The sequence below is a fragment of the Meriones unguiculatus genome, chromosome 9 (genome assembly GCF_030254825.1).
Source record: "Meriones unguiculatus strain TT.TT164.6M chromosome 9, Bangor_MerUng_6.1, whole genome shotgun sequence".
NCBI lineage: Eukaryota > Metazoa > Chordata > Mammalia > Rodentia > Muridae > Meriones > Meriones unguiculatus.
In genome coordinates this window covers 27,302,382-27,325,620 of record NC_083357.1, presented here as the reverse complement: position 1 = coordinate 27,325,620, position 23,239 = coordinate 27,302,382, and the positions used below count along the sequence as shown (strand labels likewise).

Genomic DNA, 23,239 nt, shown 5'->3' with positions numbered 1-23,239 from the left:
AACTTACTCTAAGCCCATTGTAAAACCAAAGTGTTGTAGCTCAGTGGTAAGAGTGCCTACCTGGTGTGCACAAGGCCTCACTCCCCTAGCACCTCACAGGGGAAACAACGTAATGTGTGCTTTCTTTCCTTCCACAATTACTGGTGGCTTCTCTTGCATTTTCATAGTAACTATTTCCTTAGCCACCTACTTAGGAAAAGGCAAACTCTTAGTACTCTATCTCCTTAGGACTCTGCCAGGGTAGAAAGCAGACAAGCGCCTAACCTAGAGCCACAGCCAGGAAGCAGGGAAGTGCTGGCTGCCAGAGCACTGGGCTCAGGGTATACTCTTGTGTGCCTGCCTACCGCTGCTCTCCGACCGTCCGTGTCACTCCTGTGTAACTGGAGAAAGACCACATTTTCCAGAGAAGCACATGTGGTCGGCCATGCCACTCTCCATGCCCATGTGTCTCTGTCTGTCTCAGCCTCCCCTGTGCCACCACAAATCTCCTACCCATCTGTAGTTTGTATCCTTTCATATTCACTCCCACTGAACATCCAGGGAAGAAAAAAAAACTGTAGTGTCAACAAAATTCACATGTGTTCACGATGATGAACAGTATTCGTTTTTGTTTATTTGTTTTTTCATGACAGGGTTTCTTTGTGTAGCCCTAGCTGTTTTGGAATTCACTCTGTAGACCAGGCTGGCCCTGAACTCAGAGAGATCCTCCTGCCTCTGCCTCCTGAGTGCTATGAATAAAGGTGTGTGCCACCACTGCCTGATGAACAGAATTCTTAATGAGGTTTCAATATGTAGAAAGGTCTAAAGATGTAACTAAGTAAGAGAGACTTTTCCACCTGCAGTTGTGACCCACTGACGTGAGCTGATTTGCCACAAAGTTTACAAATGGCTTCGTCACATGATCAAGAGGAACACGACTTTGTCAGATGAGAGCAATACCAAACTTTAAGCCTACAGTCAGAGATCACACTTTCCACTTATAAAGCTTACCATCCTATGATCCAGAACCCACGAAGTTAGCTTAGGCCTGTATGAGAAGCAAGGCTGCTTTGTATACCTATGAAGTCCCTTTTCAACCTAAAATTATGGTCTGTGAGATGCTAAACTAAGGGCATTAGCATTAATCAGCTGGGACAAAGGCTAAGTAAGTGACATTATTCAAGATCAAATTCTCAAACTAATAGAGATGTAGCTGAATATACATCATTATTCCATTCCCAGAACATCTGAAAATATAATTATTTCTCAAAGTTTCGTTCGTATAATTGTGACAGATTCAGAGCCCAAGTTGGTTATTATCTGGCCCCTCCAGGCCAAGTGGCCATTACTATGAAAACATCACCCAAAAGTAGCCATATGGCTCCTTTGCCTGTAGTGTCTGTTTGACCTGCAGAGGCAAAAGGAGGCTACTGAAGGAATAACTAACTGTTCCAATCCTGCATGTAACTTCCCTATCTGGATTGGCGTGTGTGTGTCTCTATAGGTGGGTCAGTGGGCAAGAACTGGGAAAACATGAGGTCCGGGTTCTCACCTGTGTCTAAAGCCATACCCTCAACTCTAGACTGTAACACCAGGGCTATTGAGACAGGAGGATTTTGTCTAGCCTAGCTGTAGACCTAGGGAGAGACCATGTCTCAAAAGAAAAAGCAGAACATCCAGTGCTGTCCTCTGGTCTCTGCATGCATGTACACTCCTTCCCAATGAACAGTACATATAATGGTGGACTTTGAAGTCAAGTTAGCTGGGTTCAAATCTGGGCTCTACCACTAAAGACCTATACTTTGATTTGGGCTGAGCACAAGGCTGAGATAGTAAAACAAAACAAAAGATCAAAAAAAAAAAATCTGGGATATTCAACCCTTAAAGGACACAAAAGCCATTCACAAACATCTTACTTCACAATGATCACAATTCTAGGGGTACACTGGTTCAAGGTAGCTAACCTGTGCTGTAACGCCTGCCCAACAAATGGCACACCCCAGCATGCCTGGCACCTCTCCTAGCATCCACCTCAAATTACAGAAATTGACAAGGTACCATCCAAAAACACTCCTCTCTGGAGTGGCAGCAGCTGTTCTGCCGGACCTCTCTTCAGGGCATTAGTGCCATACAAGCACCTTTCCATGGTAACGCATGGCAGTGAGCTTTCTCACTGTTAGTTCAGCCTGGGCTGTTAACACCTAGAGTCAGAAGGCCAAAATAGCACACTTTTCTTTTCCAGCACCTTCAAGAGCTCTGAACTTCTCCCCCAGTTGTTCTGACTCATTGGCAGCAGCTCTGAACCACGGAAACCTGTCATATTCCTCACGCACACAACTGGGTGCCATGGGCTAAAGGAGGCGAGCACTAACTTGGGGATTTCCTTTCTGCCCCCTGCCCCGTCACCCTGTCCTTTGCCCCACTTTGCGTGGGCATCTTTCTACCTTCACTGAACTTTGTGCACTCTTACAGATTTTGGGTTTTTCTTCTCTGCAAGGCCATTCAGGAGCAAACTTTAGCGTCTCATTTGCAACACTTCAACTAGAAGTCCGACCAAGTATGGTTCCTCTGCAGACGGCTACCGCCACCTGCTTTTACTCCTCGAGAGTCCCTGGTGGACTCTAGCCCAGATCTCTCAGGTACCTCAGGACTGCGCCCTCATTTTTGTTTGTTTGTCTGAGCAAATCTGGAGTAATGAAGTTGTCCCTTTGGGCACGTATGCTGGCACACGGTATGATGGCACATGTGGAGGGTCTTCATTAGCACAGGTAGGCTTGCGACTTCAGCTTAAGTCCTCGGAGGCTAAGGCAATTTCTCATCTCCTGTGCAGCAGTTCCAGACAGTGGGGCTACGCTGGAGGACAGCCTGACCCTGTCAGACTTCATGAGGGTGAGAAGCAAACCCGCCTTCTCGTTAGGCCATGAGTCTGCTGCACCCACTAATGAAGCTTACACAGTACAGCCAGCCCTGAGTAAGAAAGAATGGCTCCCGGGCTTCCAAGCTGTTTCCCCGGGGATATGGGTGGGGGTGGGGAGCTTTCTTTACCCTGTTCCTACATAGGGATGCCCTCCTCTGGAATTATTTAGGCACATTCGAAGCATCATCTGAAGCACTTTTATTAACTTTATAATCACCCTTTCGTTTTGGCTCAAAGTAGTTCTGCTCAGTTGCTTAACCTACATTTATACTATACTTAGCTCTAAATTGATGACTGAGCTATTTCTAGGCTACTGTGCATAATGAGATCATTCCAAAGAATAAACTCTAGAAGGAGATTCCTAACATTTTTTTTTTGTCAAGCACCATCTTATGCCATGGTAAGATTACCGGAAATTATGTACAGCTACACAGTGTAACTACATTTAAAAGGTATTTGTTTTGATCTATAGATTTTATTTTCTCACTTCTGAACATTTCAGGTATACAAGGACCCAGAATTCCATGTCTATTTTTCCTTACAGTCAGATCTGGCATAACAGTGCGGCACGTGTGTACTTAGTCCCCATCTGTTACACAGGGCAGACGTTTCTCGCAGCCTCTACTGCTGCCCATATACGCTCAGTGCACGCTTCCTAACTGCTCCGTAGGTAAGGAAGCTCAGACTGGAGGGCGAATGTTCACTGAAGGCAGTACCTCTTAGCTGACCTCTCCCTGGTATGTCTTCTGGCTCTTGTTATTGACTCTAAACCCAAAACAGCTTTTACACCACTAACACATACTATAGCTACATCTATAACTTACACACACTTACACACACACACACAGAGAGAGAGAGAGAGAGAGAGAGAGAGAGAGAGAGAGAGAGAAGCACTATTCTTTTTCAGACCCTCAAAACCAACTTTCACCTTGGGAATGAGAGCAGCTTCTGTTAAGAATACCTGTGCATTCTCCACATAGGCTGCAGGTCTGGTGGGATCTGGCTTCAAATCCAGGTTCTGACTGGTGTTCCTACTTCACCACGACACGGTCCTGCCTCTCTCAGGGCCGCCTCCTGCATCTGCAGCCCCACAGAGCCTCTCAGTAGCTCTCAGGGCAATGACATCCAGTACTTGTAGGGACTTTGCTGCCAGGCAGGCTGTTCCCATGACACTGAACCAGTGTATCTGCTGGCTGAAGGACACTCTCTCTCTCCAGGCTCATTCCTCTCCCGATTCCTCCCACGAATTCTAGCTCTTCAGTCATCAGCTTCCCAGGGAGCTTTCCCTGGACCTGACTTTCCTTCCAGGCTGGGTTGAAGCCCAGTGTCTACCTACCTTTCTTTAAACGTTCTTTATAGCCCTTTACATTACTCACCTAATTCTTTAATGAGCCCTGGGGGCCACAGGGCTTTGAGCCTGAATCACCAAGCACCCCACAATGTACGGGGCAAACTCTGTAAGCATGACTGCTTCCTGCATGCAAAACCATGTCTACGCAATGACAGAAGTGGCTTCCTAAGTTCACAAACGAGAGAACACTCAGCCGAATCTTCTTCTGAACTGGCTGCCTTTCTAAGTCTGGACAGTTCCCTGGGAAAACATCCACTGCTAGCTTTCAGCTCGTGTTTCTGAGGATAATACCTGTGAGGCAAACTTGGGGCTCTAGAGTGAAATCCAGGCATGACAGGCATACTCTATCTTTCCAGCCCAAGCCACTCTAGAGGTGGACAGATGACCAAAGTCAGACATCATTTTGGGACCTCACTAGAACTGTAAGATGACAAAGTCCCTTTCTGCTGGGATGATAAGTCTAACATAGGCCAGAGGGCGCCCACGAAGAACGAACTGTGCCAGCCATGTCCTTGTGTATTGTTCTAGCTTCCAAGAACAGCCACGCCTGATGTCCCTGGAACTTTCAGTGTAAAGAGTCAATACGACTTAAAAGAATTTGATTTGTGTGTCAAATACAATCAAAAGGTATTGTGATAACATTGCATTTTGCCTGGCTCATGGCAGCAATTCAACAAATGTCAGTTCTCTTTCTCTCCCAGGTCAAAGGAAGGAAAGACCTACCACCTACCACATAGATTTGTATAGATCACAGGAGATGGGTGCCACTCAAGCGTTTGGAACAGTGTCTGTCCCCTGTAGTGGACCTGTTGAAAATGATCACACTCTCAAACTACACAGCAGGGGAAAAGGCCGGGAGAGAATTTAGACACTCTGGGTTTGATTTTTCCACTTTTTCATGAATGATTAAGTTGCAGCGTCACCACCTCCAGGTGAAAATGCTCGGAATCTATAACACTGGCTGCAAAAGACTGCTGCCACTGTGGGCGCCAGGCTTGCCCCCTGAGGATACAGCCCTGGAGGTTTGGGTGAGCCTGTCACTCATCTCAGCCACCCACTGTCTCTGCTCTAGCTTCAAAGCCACGCCCCCGTGGGGGATACAAGTCCCTGTCCTACTTGCCAATTCTCTATGTGAGCTCCCTAGTGCTGCCTCCTTTCATGTTAATCACAGGGAAGAAAGTTGCATAGAAAAACAGGCCCTTGTCCCCTCTAGGCTGTTCTCTTGCTTTGCCAACACAGCCATCTTAACATGATGTTATTTTTCTTGCTGTCAGGACTTTTTTTTTTCTTTTACAGTCATTTTTGTGCACCGCCATTGAATCTCTGGTAGAAAGCTCAAATGTAGACTCTACTGGATTAGGCCTATCAGTCTGAGTACATTAAGCCAAACTTTAGGGGTAAAAAAAAAAAAAAAAAAAAAAAAAAATTATTTTTGGCATGACTAGGTTTGTACTAACTTAGTTTTTCAGAAACATAAACAGTTGTCATTTCAGTCTTCAGGGAAAGTGTGCCTTGAAGGGTAGGTGGTCCACAGCTGTCCATCCTACATTCCGAGCCTCTCCTGAATCAGAGTGCTTTAGCTGCCTGATCTCCGAGACTGTCCTGCCACTCCGTGCCCAGCCCTTCTCAGTGTTCATGATCTGGGCGAGGATACAGTGTAGCATGTGGTCAAGTTTTACTTTTCCCCCCAGAACTGCTTGGTACAAGTTGTCCACCCTCCCTCCGTCCCTCTGTCCCTCTGTCCCTCCCTCCCTTCTGACTCCTTTCTATGTAGCCTAGGCTGAGGTAAACCTGCCGTAAAATCCAGGTTGACTTCGAATGTGCAGTCTTCCTGTCTCTGCCTCCAAAATGCTGGGATAACAGGGCTGTACCATCATGCTTGGCTCCACCCATAATTTCTTTCTTTTCTCTGTGTAGCCCTTGTTGTTCTGGAACTCACTCTGTAGACCAGGCTGGTCTTGAACTCAGAGATTCTCCTGCCTCTGCCTCCCAAACAGGGATTATAGGTGTGCACCACCATTGCCCAGGTCAGGTGCTTCTTTATGGCAGGATTAGAAGACAAGGTCAGCAGAATGGCAGCTGCAGAACCGCTCCAGTGGTTCTCAAGCTGGGGGTCTTGACCACTAAGGGGTCACATATCAGGTATCTCTACGTATCAAATGTTATATTATGATTCATAACTAGCAAAAGTACAGTTACAAAGTAGCAACGAAATAATGTTATGGTTGGGGGACACCAAAACATGAGGAACTGTATGAAAGAGTTGCAGTATCAGGAAGGTTGAGAACCACTGTATTATACTCTCAAATGGAGTTACAGTCACATATTTGGGGAACCCAAGATGACCAATGTATCCAGTCCTCCTCAGTTGAGAAATGACATGAGAGCATGTATCAGTAAACACCTTCTGCTGAGCCTTCACCTGTGCAAAAGGAGGGTCACCACTCACACCAAGGCCTCCTGTGAACCAAAGACACACCTTTCCCAGCCTCTTTTCTCTTCCTCACAATCTCCAGTCTCTGCTTCACACAGCAGCAAGTAATTATAAATTTAGACCACACCACTCTTTTGTAAAAATTCCTGCTCACATTACCATCAAAGGCAAGGTGGTGGTGACACGTGCCTATAAGCCCAGCACTAAAAGGTGGAAGCAGGAAGATTTCTGAGTTTGAGGCCACCTGGTCTACAGAGTGAGTTCCAGGACAGCCAGAGCTACACAGAGAAACCCTGTCTCAACAAATAGAAGCCAAAGGCTATCTGGGACCCAGCCTCTCCCCCCTGGACTGTCTCTCCTGTACTCCGGTGCTCCAATCACATTGACTTCCTGGTTATTTCTCAACATGCCAGGCATGCTCCTGCCTTAGTTGTTTTTCACATGCTGCCTCCTACACTAGAAAGGGCATTTGGTTAGGTTAGGATGGAACCCATTGTTCGGGTCTTTGCGCATGTATGATTGCCCAGTCAGGATTTTCACAGCCACTCTGATCACTCCAGGCCCCAGCCATGAATGTCCTCTTTCCGGATTCAGTTTTCTCTATTTCTCACGTGGAGCTCTGGAATGCATTCTAGACCTTGCTTTCTTGCCTGCCCCACTCAAGTACAAGGCGATGACAGCGGAGCTCACTACACTCTCATGCCTGCTTTACTCGTCTCCGCAGGATGCTGTGCCTCAAACACCACAGAAGTGATGGGAAGAAGATGAGGAGGACCCGAACTACGCCTGCAGCCACTGGCTCTTTTGTTCCCTTTCTTATTGCCATGAGCAAATCCTTGACCAGCCGCAGCTTGGAGGAGGAAGGATTATTTAGTCTCGCAGTTTGAGCATAGTCGTTCACTGCAGGAGCATGGGGTGGCATAGAGTTACTTCACTTCCACAAATCAGCAGAGGAAAGGAATTCTAGCACTCTGCCAGCCTTCTCCTTCCCCACTCTCCAGCCTGGATGCCGGCTCATGGGGTAGTGCTGCCCATTTTCAGGGTGAAGCTTTCCCAGGGATTTAATACAACACAGTTGACAACAGAAATCAGCCATCACACCGATTGCCCTAGTTTGCTTTGCTTTCTATGGCTGAGATGAACAGCTTGACCAAAAGCAACCTGTTTTCCATATCCCCATTGCGGCCATCCCTGAGGGAATCAGGGCAGGAACTACAGTGGGGCAAAGCAGGAGCCACAAAGGAAAACTGCTTACTGGCCTACTCCCCTGGCTTTCTCAGCTGCTCCTCTTCTACAGCCCAGGTCCACCTGCCGAGAGATGGCGCTGCCTAGAGTGTGCTGGGCACACCTAGGTCAATCAGTGATTTAAAAAAAAAATGCCCTTCAAGCATGCGCACAGGCCAGACTAATGGAGACAATTCCTCAACCAAGGCTGCTTCTTCCTAGGCGACTCTGGCTTGTGTCTAGTTAACGAAAAGGAAGGAGCACACTGCTGACTCTTCTTAGATACTGGGGAAGGTGCTTGGATGTTGGAGTGATGATGGAAGCCTGGCCCACCATCTGGTGTATCCTGACTGACGCCACTGAAGTGGCGGAGACTCTGTAGCTGAAAACTCTGGAATATCTCGACGGAGGCTATAAGCTAGCTCCTCATGGGACACAGTGAGAACTCTCTGGAGGCCAATGATAATGAAAGACCAGCCACAAGCCAACACACTTGCCTCCAGGATACTAAGTATCATGTGACATAGTAGCTGTTTTTTTTGTGATCACCAAATTTAATTTTCATTGAAATGCTATGGATATTTTAAAGATAAAGGCTACTTAATGTACTATGTGAATACTGCAAAGTAAAGGCCTGATCTGAGGGAAGCTGGAAGTGCTGGGGAAGTTGCCTGGTTCTTTCATAGGTTTAGATGACTAAAATTCAAAACATTTTCTAAATCCAGCAAGTAGCAGAACTGGAATGCAACCATGGATCTCCCAGATTCTCCAGTAAAGTTTACCCTAAGCGCTGGGACCTCAGAGACAGTTCTAGCCTGTGCCATCTTCCTGAGACACAAACATCTCTAGGGGAGAGACAGGCCAGCAAATTCTCACTGCTTCTGCACATAGAGATCACACATTCAACACCCAGCAATCAACACCCAGTCGACCCTCAGTGTGTACTCACCTCCAGTACACTAACACGGCAATGAGAAGGACGAGGCACACGAAGGTCAAGGCTGAGACCACAATCAGGGGGATGATCCACTCCATCCTCCCTGGAGAGGGTCGGCTGATCATTCCAGAGGTGTTCTTCTCAGCTGCAAAAGAAGCGTCAGTTAGTGGACAGATGAGAGCCCAGGAGTCCATGCATGATGCTGAGCTCCACTCCATGGAGAATTGGGCTGTGATCCTTCTGAGCCACCCAGGGCAAGAGGGCCAAATGGTGGTCCAAATCCAAATACTGCCTCTTGTGCCGGGGCACTCTCTAGTGGCCAGTAGGATGGATTTGCCTGTAAGATTCAAGAACTCTCTAAGGATAGCTCTGCAGAAGACAGACTTCAGTTTTACTCCAAGGATCTTCTCAACCCAGAGAGATCTTCAGATGTACTCGGCCCCAGCCCAGAAAGGAATAGAGAAGGGTCTCTGAGAGGCAGGAAACAGGACAGCTGCATAGGACCATAGTGGTTTCTGGTGTTGCCTGCTTCTCACTCATTGCTGTCTTACTGTGACCACAGATTCCCCTCTGGGAAACCACCTTTCCCTAACAGACATAGCCATGGCAGGTCATCCATCCAAGTGAGGCTCCCTGATCTGCTGGCTAGAGTGGGCATGGGACACAAGTTAGAACAATAGTGGTCTTATCCCTCCTCATCTAGGAAACCAATAAAACAAAACACCCCTAGTAGCAGCACCACAGGCTCTGCCTATCGGGGCCTGTCATCACCCTTAAATGGCCTGCTTTCCTTCTATCTATCCCCTACTCTCCATCATCCCTAAAGCACAGACAACTGAGGACAGGGAAGCAACCTCGCCTGCTCCCAGCATCCTCTGCCTCTCAATGGCAGCCACAGCCCTGGGGCTAATCGGACAAATCTGCCAACTGGTGGGGTTCTCTCCCAGGTCTCCCAGTACCTCTTACCCCAGCAGATCTTTCTTCCAGCATCTAATATCTTCAGAGGTCTCCAGATGCCTTAACCAGACAGTGAAGTCTCTCTTGAACTAAAGGGCAAGTGCCTAGGAATGGCTAGGGTTGCAAGGGAAGCCCAGATGCAGCCCAGGGCAGCCCAGACACAGAGGCAGGCAGGGACAAGCTTGCTGCTAATCTCTGAGGGAAGACTCTGGACACTTCGGGGCTGCCGGACAGCCACCCTGCGCACACTAAGGATCCCACCTGGTTGGCAAAAATGAGGCCAGCACACTGCCAGCCCAGAAGCGTCCCCTGGCAGCATGGACTAAATGATCAGGCTGGGTTTCCAAAGGGAGAGATGGGCCAAGCAAGCACAAAATAATGGGCCTTGAGAGCAGATATTTAAAGAGGCAAGCCTCCTGGCCATAAGATGTGCCCCTGTGTGATACAGTGCTTTCTGCTGGGTTTCCTCTAGTGTGCTTAGTTTTAGGCACAGGCTCCTGAAACAGGGGGAGCCCAGTTTCTCCCCAGATCACAGAAGAAAAAGGCAGACAGGCAGCAAATCCCACTGATTAAAACCGCTGGAAGCACCTAGCTATTCATGGAATACCTTCTGGATCTGTTCTTTCACTGCAGAGCTATTTGGCAGTATTTCCAGAGAGGAGGGATGCAGCAACTGGGTTGCTCCTCCTCAGCTGGGAGCACCCTTTGGCTAGGTGATAAATTAGGAGGAGAGGCAGATCCCCGAAGAACTAATCTCAGTGTAACTAATACAGTGCCAGGAGAGGCACAGGAGCTCAGGCTGGGGAAAAAAATATTCAAGGCCAGTATTTATACTGCCCCAGGAAAGGGAGGTTTGGGGGAAGATCTGAAGGGTGAAATACGCTGGCCAGGTCCACTGTGTTCTGAACAAAGGCTATGCGATTGTGGGAGCAAAACTATGCGGAGGGGACCAGGATGGAAAACCAGAAATCAGATCAACCAGGGCCATAGGCTGAATTGAAGGCATGGACTTCAGTCCTGTCTGTGTAAGTTACTGTAGGGTGTGAAGTGAAGATAGACAAACTTCACACATTCATTCTCTCCTCTACACGCTGCTTTTGCAGCAAAGCAGTGGCAACTGGCCAGAGGAACCAGAGCTGCAACTGAGAAAAGCTTTGCAGGGCTCCAGCAGGGGTCAGTTCTGCCAGGTGATTATCTGGCTGCTGGTAGGGGCACTCAAAGACCTGGAGGTCTTGCTAATGGGAGGAGTGTCAGGAGGGCTGACCGGAAAGGCCATGTGACCAATTATTTGTTTTAATCCTGGGACACCCTCAGGTACTAGGGGATGTGTGGTGTATTTCTCGTTCTCCTAAACCTTACAGAAAAGAAGCAGTCCCCACTTTCATTTCTAAACAGTCACTGGTATTACTGTCATCTAAAACCTGTAAGACCGCAGCAGCATTGCTTTGGCTTTAGGAAGGCCACTGTCAGTGGCATCCTGGCCGTCCTGGAACCTGAGTGTGTTATCTATGCTGGGACTTCTATCTGCTCCTTCCTTTTCCTTCACAAGACAACCAAGGTGTGCATCTATTCTTCACATAGGTCCTGGCATAAACCAGATGGTGATGCCGTGACTCTGCCATGTCTGAGATGGAGGGAAAGGTCTTGGAGTCACAGCCAACTCTGGTCCATCAGGCCTCTGTCACGTTTTTTCTAGCACTGTGTGGGGCCTTGTGACACTCTCCCCAAAGGCAGTGCAGCACGGGAGACCTTGGTGGGCAACTGCTTGCTTCCTGACAGCGCCTGCTTTCAGTCGGGGCCCACGGCAGGTCTAACACCAGGGTGCTACTCCATGTCTGAACGGGGTGTAAGGCTGTCAGCCACATTGACAATGTCACAGAACTATCTTGTCTTAGGCAGCCGGGGCCTGGAAGGGTTCCACTTCCTGCTGGAAATCTCACCATGTCACTCTCTTGAACCTTGCATTCCTGCCCAGAGAGACTCCGGAGAGTGCTCACCCAGCCAGCCTGCTGATCTGTAGCCATATCTACCCAATTGAGACCACAGAGGAGGCACAGATCCACTTCACTCTTTGTCCCTGCTGTTTCCACCTCCCACCCCGGCCCTGATGTGTCTGCCTTATCCCTTGACAGGCCCCACGCTATCCTCTCTCTCACACAGCCCAAAGGATGCTGGGAAGAAGTGACAGATTATCTGACCCAAGCTCTGTATTTGCTACCAGGGTTAAAATCCCAGGATCAAATCTTGGTTCTGCAACCTTCTTTGTGACCTTTAACCTAAGCCAGTCTGTACCTGGACTACTTCCTCCATAAAATGCGATAAAAAGAACCCAACACTAGGGTGTTAGGGGCTGTGGTGGCTATTTTTGGTTGTCATCCTGACTAGTTCTGGGATTAACTAAAACCCAAGTGGCTGGGTACACCTTCGAGGGATTTTTAAAATTACTTCAAGTGGGCAGACCCACCTTTAATCTGGATCTTCTGTGGTGCAAAGTTCCCCTCTTAAATCTGGGCCACACCTTCTGGTGGCAGCTTATGGAAAGGACATGGAATGAAGGTTTTGCTCTCTGCCTGTCTGCCCCGACTCATGCTGGCAAGCCCATTCCTTCACTAGCATTAGAGCCCACTTCTTTGGAATTCCAGCATACACTGGAGAGCAGCTGAGACATCCAGCCTTGTGAACTTTCCAGCAGGAGACAGCCGCTGTTGAAACTGGTCAGGCCATAAACCGTAAGCCGTGCTCCTAAGCCCAGTTTTCACGCGTATAGATGCATTGTGTCAGTTCTGTGTCTCTGGAGAACCTCGACTAACTGTGTAGAATGTCTGGAATTGTAGCCACCTCAGGCAGAAACCACCATCACCTTGCTCTCACAGCTCAGGTCACATACAGTTGTTCTGTGTCACCTCAGGCTCCCTGAAGCAGGGATGACATCCATTTGTGTGTAACTTTGGGTGAGTGAGCTGCTGTTAATAATTACTATTGTTAATTTCTCTATGCCTCAGTTTCCTCCTCTGTCAAAGAAGGAAATAAAATTGTCCCCTGCATTGTGGAGTAAGGACACATATGACATTTAGAATGTTGTCTGGTACTTGTCCTATCACCATCGCTACATCCTGTCATCATCGGCACCATCACTGCCTCCATCAGAACTGACCTCCCCACATCAGCTCCACCATTACTCTTCTTCACTCGCAGCCCAGCCCAGTACCTAGGGGATGGAAAAACTCCCTGGATGGCCGCTGATTCTGACTCATCCATTTAAGACCTGAGTGTGCGGGTAACGCAGAACTTCAGATATATGTGGCATGAGAACACAGGTGTGCCTACCTGTCTGCCAAAAGCCTGCCTGTAAGACACCGGTGCCTCAAAGCTGCCCTGGGGGTGGTAGGGGTGTGGGGGATGTGGGGCAGGAACTACATTCTTTCTACTGTAGGAAGACAACTGTCCAATTGTTGACTCAATCTTGTGGCCCCAATGGAAGAATGAGCCTCTAGCAGCTACTAAGAACACACAGCATCCCACACAGACAGTTGCCAGGTCTTCCAAACCCTCCCCTTGACTCTGAAGACAAGGAACCCCTAAGAGTTCTCCAGTATCTGCAGGCATCTGCTCAGGCCCCCAGTGGCTACCTGAGGACACAGACAATACAAGCCTATATATGCTGTGTTTTTCCTACACATAAAGTTTAACTCACAGAGTAAGATATTAATAACGGTAAAATGGAACAATTAGAATATCTTGGGGTAAAAACATGTGGTTATCATCTTAAGAACCATGATGATGGGCAGTGTCATTATCAGATAACCATGTCACTAATAAAGTGTAGGTGGCAAACACAGGAAGGACACAGAGGTAATCCACTTTCAAGGCAGCATGGAGTTAAGATAGTGTGACATTTCTTTAAGAGTCTCATAACCATGGTGTATGGTGGGACACGCCTTTCATCCCAGCATCTAGGAGGCAGAGGCAGTAGAGCTATATGATTTTGTGGCCAGCCTGGTCTACATATATATGATTGCTAAATTCTAGAGGTTCCTCTTTATTTTATTTGCACAATAGCTGAGTGCTGATCACTTAAGCTTCAGAAAGCAAAGCCTTGGGGACTCCTGGGAAAATGCTTCAGTTCAACTGGGGCAGTGTGCCTGATAGCAAGGTCCTGGACCTCAGCTCTGGTGGACCTAGCTACACACTGACAGGTTCTTCTGTAGCTTTTGAGCAAACGACTGGTAGTCTCAGCCTCTGGACCTTCCTCTAAAAGGAAAGCAGGTAATGCCAGTCCCCTCTCCTGAGTGCCTGAAGATTGCAAAGATGACCCCTGTCAGCCGATACTGTTATTGTCTGTATGATTCAGTAGTTAAATGCAAATGAAACCATGGGGCACCTTGTTCAAAACTCACTGAGGACTTCCAGTGGGAGCGGACTACCATGACTGCAGGTGTGGCCTGTTCCATGCACAGAGCCCGTGAGTGAGCACCTTGCATTCTCACAAAGCTGCTTTAGACCAGGGGCACCAGGGGCTGGTGCCACCAATCCTGCCTCATGCAGAGGAGGGTCTTAGTTCAGAGGATGTACTTGCTTCCGAACCACCTTTGGAATGAGACTGAGCAGCTTGCTAACCTGCTCTGGGACACAAGGAAAGGAGGTGGGGAAAGCATCACCACCTCCCCTCCTCTCAGGATTCATTTCCGCATCCAGCAGCAACTGAGTACAGTGCCTTCATTCTGTTTAAAAAAAAATTCAAAAAAAGAAAAGAAAAACAGTTTTCAGTGGCATATGTCATCACTGAATTAATGCTGTTTGCCTTTTACTGGCTTGGCTCTCATCCCAGGAGAAGCAAATAAAAATGAGTACAATGTACTATAAATGCTACAGGCACAGAGACATCGGATGGACCCAGCTCAAGTGCTTCCTGCCACTTGGAAGGGCTCAGCTCCAGCCACAGGTCAGGGACTCCTGGGCTGTTATGAATAAGACCAGATTGGTCATAAGGGTACCGCCCAGATGGAGAAAAGAGTTCCTTTCCCTTTCAGAGAGCAGCAAGAAAGGAGGGTTTTCACACCCATTGATACAGAGCCTGCTCTTATCGTGGATGGCTTCACTATCATTCTGAGTGATACCCTCATTAAAAACCACCCACTGTAAAGATCTCTCTCTCTTTCTCTCTCTCTGTGTGTGTGTGTATGTGTGTGTGTGTGTAAGCACATAGCATAAAGCTTACCATTTTAAGCATTTCTAAGTACACAGTAAGTATATAGGTAGGGCTTGGTATGTTAACACTGTTGAGAAGCTCATCTCTCTAACATTTTGACCTTAAAAAGATGAAGCTGTACTTATTAAGCCACATCCTTCCATCCTGCTCTCCAAGCCTCTGTTCCACATAGGAACCGGCAGGTCTAGAGCTGTCACAGAAATCACATAGGTACTGTATTAGTGACTGGCTTGTTTCACTTAGCATAACGTCCTCAAAGGCTTAGCCAGGGTATGTGTGCGGCAGGGTTTCCTTTTGCTGCCTCCTGCTCCCCAAATCCCCACGAGGGTTCCTTTCTATGGCTCCCTGACATCACATCTTGTTCCTTCCTTCCCTCACTGATGGGCATTCCCGCTGCTTCCACATCTTGGCTATGGTGTGAACACTATGGCTACGACCTCCTCATTCTGCTCCCAGGAACTCTTGAGAACATACACCCAGATGTGGGTGACTCAGTCTTTATGGTCATTCTATTCCATTTGTTTAAGAGCTGGCCTCATGTCTCTTCCAACAACTGTCCCACTTTATCACCTTCTAACAGTGTAAAAACAATCCCATTTCTCCAGATATTTACTGATAAGTTATCATGTTGTTAATATTATCAGCTTTAAAATAGTGCGGTGCGGTAACCTCTTTTCTTTATCTACCTGGGGCCCCGTGGTTGCCTTCATTATTGTTGCAGAGCAACTCTGCTCATGGTGCTGAACGCGGCCCTGAAATCAGCTGCAGACAGAAGCCATATACAGCCTTACATCAAGGTCCTGCCCCACCCCGACCCCACCCCAATTCCATCCTCCTTTTAGGGTTGGGTTTTTCACATTACAAGTTGCTCATTAGTCTCTCTCTCTCTCTCTCTCTCACACACACACACACACACACATATTCTGGCTCTTGTTCCCTTTGGCATGTGTAAACCACACTGGACTACCATTTGTCTCCACTTGTACCCATACCCAGAGTTCTCCCAAGCAACACTCTCTCCCCACTCCACAAACGCATGCTTTACCTTGACAACTAAAGAATGAACTGTCCCCTGTGGCAGAGTTTGGGATGTTGAGGTGTCTAGTCATTCCCAATCTAATTCAATGCTTCACCAATCTAGTTGGTCCTCACCCACCAGATTGCTAACAGGGACACTTGAACCACTACGAGGTTTATAGCTACGTTATCTGCGTGGTAGCCAAGATGTGGAAGCAAGTGGAATGTCCACCAACTATGGCAGGAAGGACACCAGCGCCACCACACGGTACTGAAATTGGCCGGAGAGAAAAGGAATATAATCTTACATCAAATGTCCTGCCCCGTGCCCTCCCCTCCTGACTGCATTCTCCTTCTTAGGGTCTGGTATTTCACATTAAGAGCTGCACAAACTTTTCCATGTCAGGGATTACATGTACTATGGGAGAAGAAACTTTCGAGGAGCCAAATACTAAACCATGTTCGGCCATTAGAACACTGCTGTAAGCTACCCAGAGCTGGTATTTACCACAACACTCAGAAATGGCAAAGAAGTGTGCAGAATACAGCTCACAAAAGGCAGCAGGCCAATGCAGCCTTGGCTGAACATTACCTGTGGCCTCTCTATAAGGATCTGTGTCATATATTTTAAATGAAGTGCACTATATCAGTCCTATGAAGAGTTCACTGCTGGATTCCAGACTTCTTTATCCTGGAGAACTTGCTCTGATTCTAAGTTTTTGAAAATGTTACATTTATTTTGTGTGTTTCCATGCATATGTGTGAGCATGCCTTTGTCCATGCTTGCGTGTGTGTGTGTGTATAATGCATCTGTAATCATGAAGGTCAAAGGGCAGTCTAGGAGTTGGCTTTCTCCTTCCACCATGTGTCCCGGGGGGGTGGAGCTTGAGTTGTCAGCCTTGATGGCAGGCACCTTTAGTGGCTGAGCCATTTTACTGGCTTTTGCTTTAAAATCAATGACTTTCCTCCCCTCTGCCCAGGTAATCTCCCTTGACGGGAAACTCCATGGGAACATGCAGGCAGGTCGGTCAGCTTTGGCACTGCTGACATTTGGGAGTTGGGTGTCAACACTCCCCAGCAGCAACCTCGGCCCTTCTCTCATAGATAGGAGCATCCTATTCCCTGTCATGACAACCACAACAGTCTCCACAGCCCTGAGGAGAGGGACGGGACACCTGATTGAGAGCTTCTGCTCCAAGTGGGAAAATGGCAGCCGGTGAGGAGCACACTTCACGATGCTCACATCCTATTTCATCTGCAATCACCTCACACTGCTTGCTCCCATGACTAGTGTAACAGCCCACGGGAGGCCTAGAAGCATCATGCCGACTGCACCTTGCTCCTCAGGCTAACATAGCCTGCTGGTCCCTGTCCCGTCACATGCCATGATCAGGATATGCTCAACACCCCCAAGTGTGGTTTCCTCGAGGGTTTGATGGTAACTGTGACAGCACAATCCTCGAGGGAGTGGCTTCAGTGGAGTGGCACAGGACAGCGGCCTCGGCGAAGGCAGAGCTCACAAGGAACAAATGTGAGGCCGGGATGTTGTTATTTCAGTAACTAACTTTTAAAAAGTCGGGTCCCTTAGAGCTTGAGGTTGCTGACACTTCCTCAGAGGAGTGGGGTGTGTGGACCCCAGCGTTCCCCACTATGGCTCAGCTCAGCGCAGGAGCCACCTGTGTCCCTTTGTGTATTCCCAGCTCAAGGGCCACATGTCACCAGGCCACAGATGACATGTGTTCTGAAGTTTGTCACCTGCTGCTGACCCAGACCAGCGCCTTCTGCACCCAGATTGGGACAGACCTGAAGAGACAGTAAGTAGGTTCTAAGCAGGGTGTGATTTGAAAACATCATTTCCCTCACCTATGGAGACTAACATAGACAAACCTTGCCCTAATTGATGAGCTTACAGGTGACATGCACCCTGAAACAGTTCCAGGGCATGATGCTCCTATATTCTACCCAGGAACTTCATCATCTGGCTTCAAATCTGCCTCCACATTGCAGGCTGTGGCTCCTAACGAGGGCTCATTTCCATGTAGCACTTATCAAGAACCAGTGTGGCCATAAAGACACACATACCCACACGCGCGCGCGCAAACAAGGTACAGTCACCAATGGCAGCAGTCACTACCCGAGGGGTAGGTAAATGCTAGATGTTCCCAACTGGCCCAGGAACATATTTAGTTTGGCATATGCCAAAGCAAATTATTTTTAAGATTTAGAAACTGGGGTACTCAGTGAAAAAAACTGGGATTTCTGACTCACAAGGAGTTCCCAGTGTCAAGGATCAGAGTGGACATGGCCATATTGAGAAAAGGCAAGCGCTCTTGAGTTTGCTATGGTCCTTGACTCTCCTTGCCCTGTAGAACTGGTCCATCCCCCTCGCTGCAATGCCTTGTCTGGTTTCTAGTTTCGCAGTGTCTGAGTTTCCCACTATTTCCACAGAAGGATTCCTTCCCTCTCCCTAGGAGGTGGCACTAATGCCCTCCTTGTGACATGTCTAATGATGTTCACCATCACAGAAGGACTCTGGAGATACAGGCTGAAGTGTAACAAACTTTGCTCACTTTACACATATTGATTTTTTTTCTGACAATGAAGATTAATTCCACGACTCTTTAAACTTTACCAGAGGAAAATATGACTGTGGAATGAAATAAAAATGTACACCCAAAGTCTCTAAGAACAATCACTAACATAAAAATTATGGTTATTTCATTTGAAACAAAACAAAACTCCAGCTGGAAGAGCCTGATGGAGCACGCCGTGGGATGGATGGGGAGGGGATAAGATGTTGGGGCCATGCCCTGATGAGGCTTTGCTGACCCCAAGCCCCGCAGCTGCTCCAATCTTTCATTGAACAACAAACACGCACACATTTCTGCATTTCAAACCGGAGGCTGGAAAATGACATCCTGTGGACCAAATCAGGCCCACCGCCTGTTTCATAAACAGGCCTGCCTGGCGCGGTCACAGCTCTCACGGGCTGCTTTGTGGTGTGAAGCTGAGAAGTGCGGCCTGTGAGAACTACTCACCACTCCGTCCCTTTCCCAGAGGTCTTCATGATTTTAACACAGAACCACTTTCAAACCCAAAGTGCCCGAAATTCAGAACTATCTCTGTGGCTTTAGGAAGAAAGTTCCGCCCTAAGAGATCACAGGGCAGATGAGTGTTCCTGGGGGAGCGGGGGTCACGTATCCCAGGCTGACCGTGAACTTACTATGGAGAGAAGGATGACCTTGACTTTCTGATCTTGTCTCACCTTCTGGGCGCCAGGTTATGAGTATGTGCCACCAGGCTCTATGGCGTATGCAGAGCTGGGGATTGAAACTGGAGCCTTGGCATGATAAACCAGTACGCTGTCAGCTTAGCTACATTATCAAACCCCTCTAGGTCATTTTCACTCCAGGTGGCTGGGGAGATGCTCTTTAAAGCTCATTCAGACTGCCGGGTAGACCTGCTGTACCTCCTCAAACTTCCCAATGTTATGGGGCATTCGGCTGCTGGCCGTCCCTCCTTCTCGCGCCCGCTGAGGGGCTCTCATCACCTGCGCTGCTCGGAAGCTTGCCAGAGGGTCGAGCAAATGAGGGCGTAGACCTGCTGAGTTGAGTCGACTCCAAAAGCCACTCCCGCAAAACTCTAAACGTTCTCTAATCGTGAGGGACGGGAGCTGGACGTAGGAGGCCCGAGGTTCACTGTCTTCTCCCGTTCCCTGGAGTCTGGGGTCCGCCCGTACAGCATTCCCTGGAGTCTGGGGTCCGCCCGTACAGCTTCTCGGGCAACGGAACTCCCAATGCAAGCACCCAGCAGACACTGTTGTCAGAAGCGTGGTGAAAGGAACATTTCTGAGAGGCAGGGCTGAGTCCACTCAGCCTCCATCCTTCGTCTTAGAGAGGAAACACACCAGCCCGAGCCACACGGCCACTGCCCACGTCTCTATGCACAGTTAAGTGTTCTTGAGAAAAAGTTAATAGCACAAGTAACTTCTCTTGCTTGTGTCTAACCCTTGCTCTTCTATTTCAACTAAACTATAACCCCCAGCCTAACTGGAAGGTCACGCATGTGTTTGCTGGGAAACCTTTCCTATGAGCGTGTTTCCCTGGGGGAACAGAAGCCTCTATCAATGATCTCTCCCCAGCGCCCAGTGGAGAGCCTGGTTCCCAGTGGGAAGGAGCTACTCCACATTTATTATATTTAAGTACAAGAAATTCAGCTTTTACACAGCATTTTCTCAGAGGGAATGCCCAGCTCACACAGAGGCAGCTCCGCCGGTGCTCCCACCTTTTCTTCACTCATCCCAGGCTACTGCGCCTTTCCGCCAAACTGCCCCACCCCGAACGGCACCCGGGAGGCCCCTACTTAGAAAAAAATTAGTTCATAGCAGCTTTAAGGGAAAGTAATTCAAAACACGGAAATGTATTCTAAGTTGTATCCTAACATACGAGATCTCAGCTTTAGATGAATTTTAATGTTTACAAGTGCAAAAGCAAATAAATATTTACCAGTTGCCTTTTTTTTTTCTTTTTTTTGCACTCATAACTCCACAACAGCTTAAATGAAAAAAACATTGTTGCTAAACGTCTTGCCGTCTGGCAACACCACGGGTTTCTTATTAAGAAAAGCCCTCAAAACAGTAGCAGCCCCTCATGCCACAGCCTCAGCACACGTGTCAGGATGGCTCCTGATCTGAGCCTGCGACTGAGGAAGAACACGACCGCTGGGGTCGACCTCGGGAGGACCACAGTGAGACGAACCAGCCACGCCTGCTGCCCAGCTTGAGGTCACCCAGCCTTACCGCTTGGCCTGGGCCATGGACTACTGAGAGCAGGGGTCCCCTGACCGGACACCTTTTCTCACTTAGCTGTCAGTCACGACATCCTGACGCTTCATCATCAAATATCCCAGCTGGGTAGTTTCCTGGGTTGCCAAAAAGCCATCTCGGTAGCTAGCTCTCCCACATCCCTGCTACCTAGCTATGTGCGATGTGCTCCAGGCAGCTGCTGGCAGCCACCTTCCAGTCAAGCCCTCTATCACGTGATGCAGGCGAAGGGTGCCCTGCCAGATTATCCCGCCTAGTGCCTGGCACAACAATGGCCACCTAGAAGCAGCTGAGCTTGTGTTTAATAGATTGCTAAGGAATAAACACGTGTTTGCATGCGTGTGCGTGCTCAAGCTTGTGTGTCCTGTGCACACATATGTGAGGACCTAACGACAACCCTGGATGATGTTTCTCAAGAGCCATCCATTATGGCTGCTTGAGGCAGGGTCTCCCGCCAACACAGAACTCAAAAAATAAGCTAGGCTACCTGGCCACTGAGGCCCAGGAATCAGACTGACTGTTTCCCCAGGGTAGGGGTTTCAAGTGCGTGTAATCATGCCTTCTCTCTCTTTCTCTAAAAAAAAAAAAAAAAAAAAAAAACAAAACAAAAAAACATGAATTTGGGATTCAAGCGTCATGCTTTCGAGGCAAGCAATTTCCTTTCCTTTGGCTATGCTCCCTCCCCCTGACCCAGGAATAAAATCAGAGCGAGCAAACGTCTTAGAACCAGTGCCCACTTTCTCTATTAAGATCTCCATCTGAGGCCTGCGTTCCTCTGAGGCAAAGACAGAACAAGTACAGGGAAAGGCTTGTTCCAGCGAAGAGAATGGATCTTATCAGGATGAAACGGGAAGACGTGGTTGCAGGTACAGACACAGCAGGGACACAGAGAATCGCAAGGATATTACCTACTATATCCCCAGTCCTTACTCCTCCACCACCCAGTTTTTGGAAATAGGTCAAGCCTGTCCACAGCATCCCGGACCCTCGAATGTGGACCATCGCCACTTACCTGGGTTAACAGTGATGAATTTGCTATCCTCGGGAAACCGTTCCCCTCGGGACATAGGCTTTTTAGATGGCATCCCGGGCCTCCTGGGATCACTCCCAGAATAATGTTCCTCTGTGGCGGTTGGGGGCACTTGGGTGGCTGCGTCCTCATTGGGATCCAAGCCTGGGGCAACATGGCCCGGCTGGTCTGTTGCAGGGGCAGAGTGGTCCTGCCCGCGCCCAGGTATAGTCTGATGTCCTCCCTCCTCTGCAGTCCTGTGGGGGGAAGAGGGAGTGGGGGCAGGTGCAGTCCGGTTCCTCTCTGCGGCTGTATGGGTCGCCTCACTCTTCTCTTTCTTCTCGGAGTCCTTCTCCTCCTCCTCATGCTCCCGCTCACCATCCTCACTCTCGCTTTTTTCCTCCTTCTCCCCTTCCTCTGCACCTTCGCTGTCCTTGGTAGGTGCCGAGTCACCATCGGGCCCAGAGGAAGCCAAGGCCTCAGTGGTGGCAAGGACAGGCCTCCCTGCCTGCTTGCTGGCTGCAGCTGCGGTAGGGAGGCGTGTGGGCCACACGGTACTGGGGAAGGAGGAGATGCCGCCACCACCAAAGCCCAGGCCTGCCAACAGAGTGCTGGTGACCACAGAGGCCACTGTAGCTTGGCTGCCGCTGGAGGAAGGACCCATCCCAGTTGCCATGGAAACAAATGAGAAGGGGATGCCGGAGGATGTCCAAGTAGAAGAGCCGGAACTGATGGGGGCCATGTCTGCTGAAGAGGCAGGAGAGGCTGTCGGCTGAACAGGCCACCCAGGGTGTGGAGAGAGGGAGGTAAAGAAGACAGTGCAGCAGTATCAGTAACCAGTAATCAAAGCGAGGCCCTGCTCTGCCTAACCCCAGAATTTTAGTCTTCTATCCTAGGGGTTTTCATAAGCTATAGTGTGAAACTTGACCACGGCTGGTCCAGGGTAACCACGTCTTCTTTCAGTGGCATTGGATTAAAACATTAACTAGTGTATCAAACTCAGCTTTTCACTGATGTGACTCAGGGTTGGGCTAGATGGGGGAAACAGAAGCATTAGAAGTGCTTTTTGAAAGACCAGCAATGGGTAAAGTCACAAAATGGCCAGAGCAGCCCACCACTGGGGGATGGGGAGTGGAAAGCAGAAGTCAAGGCTTCAAGTCAATTTCTGCTGAGGACCACCTAGCTCTGAGAGATGGAAAAGCAGCGTGATGGTGGAGCTACTCCATCATCGTACAAGGCAGCCAATAGAACTAAAGGGAAGACAGCCGGGCCAGGTCGGCAGTGGCAGCATCAGAAGCAGCAGCCACGCCCTGGATACATGCCCAGGCGAGGAGACTTTCAGAGCGTCTGCGCTTCTGCACAGGACGATGCCTGCCTCTGAAG

At 48.8% G+C, this 23,239-nt stretch overlaps 1 protein-coding gene across 2 annotated transcripts in view; it reads right to left on the bottom strand.

Annotated features, from left to right (window-relative positions):
- Positions 1-23,239, bottom strand: part of Ptprg (protein tyrosine phosphatase receptor type G) — a 684,542-nt gene that overhangs the window by 63,218 nt on the left and 598,085 nt on the right. For both annotated transcript variants that reach the window (XM_060390946.1, XM_060390947.1), the window contains exons 12-13: positions 21,860-22,628; positions 8,855-8,987 (exon numbers count right to left, since the gene is read on the bottom strand). In XM_060390946.1, the coding sequence (XP_060246929.1) occupies positions 8,855-8,987; positions 21,860-22,628 (902 nt within the window). The remainder of the gene's footprint in view (positions 1-8,854; positions 8,988-21,859; positions 22,629-23,239) is intronic.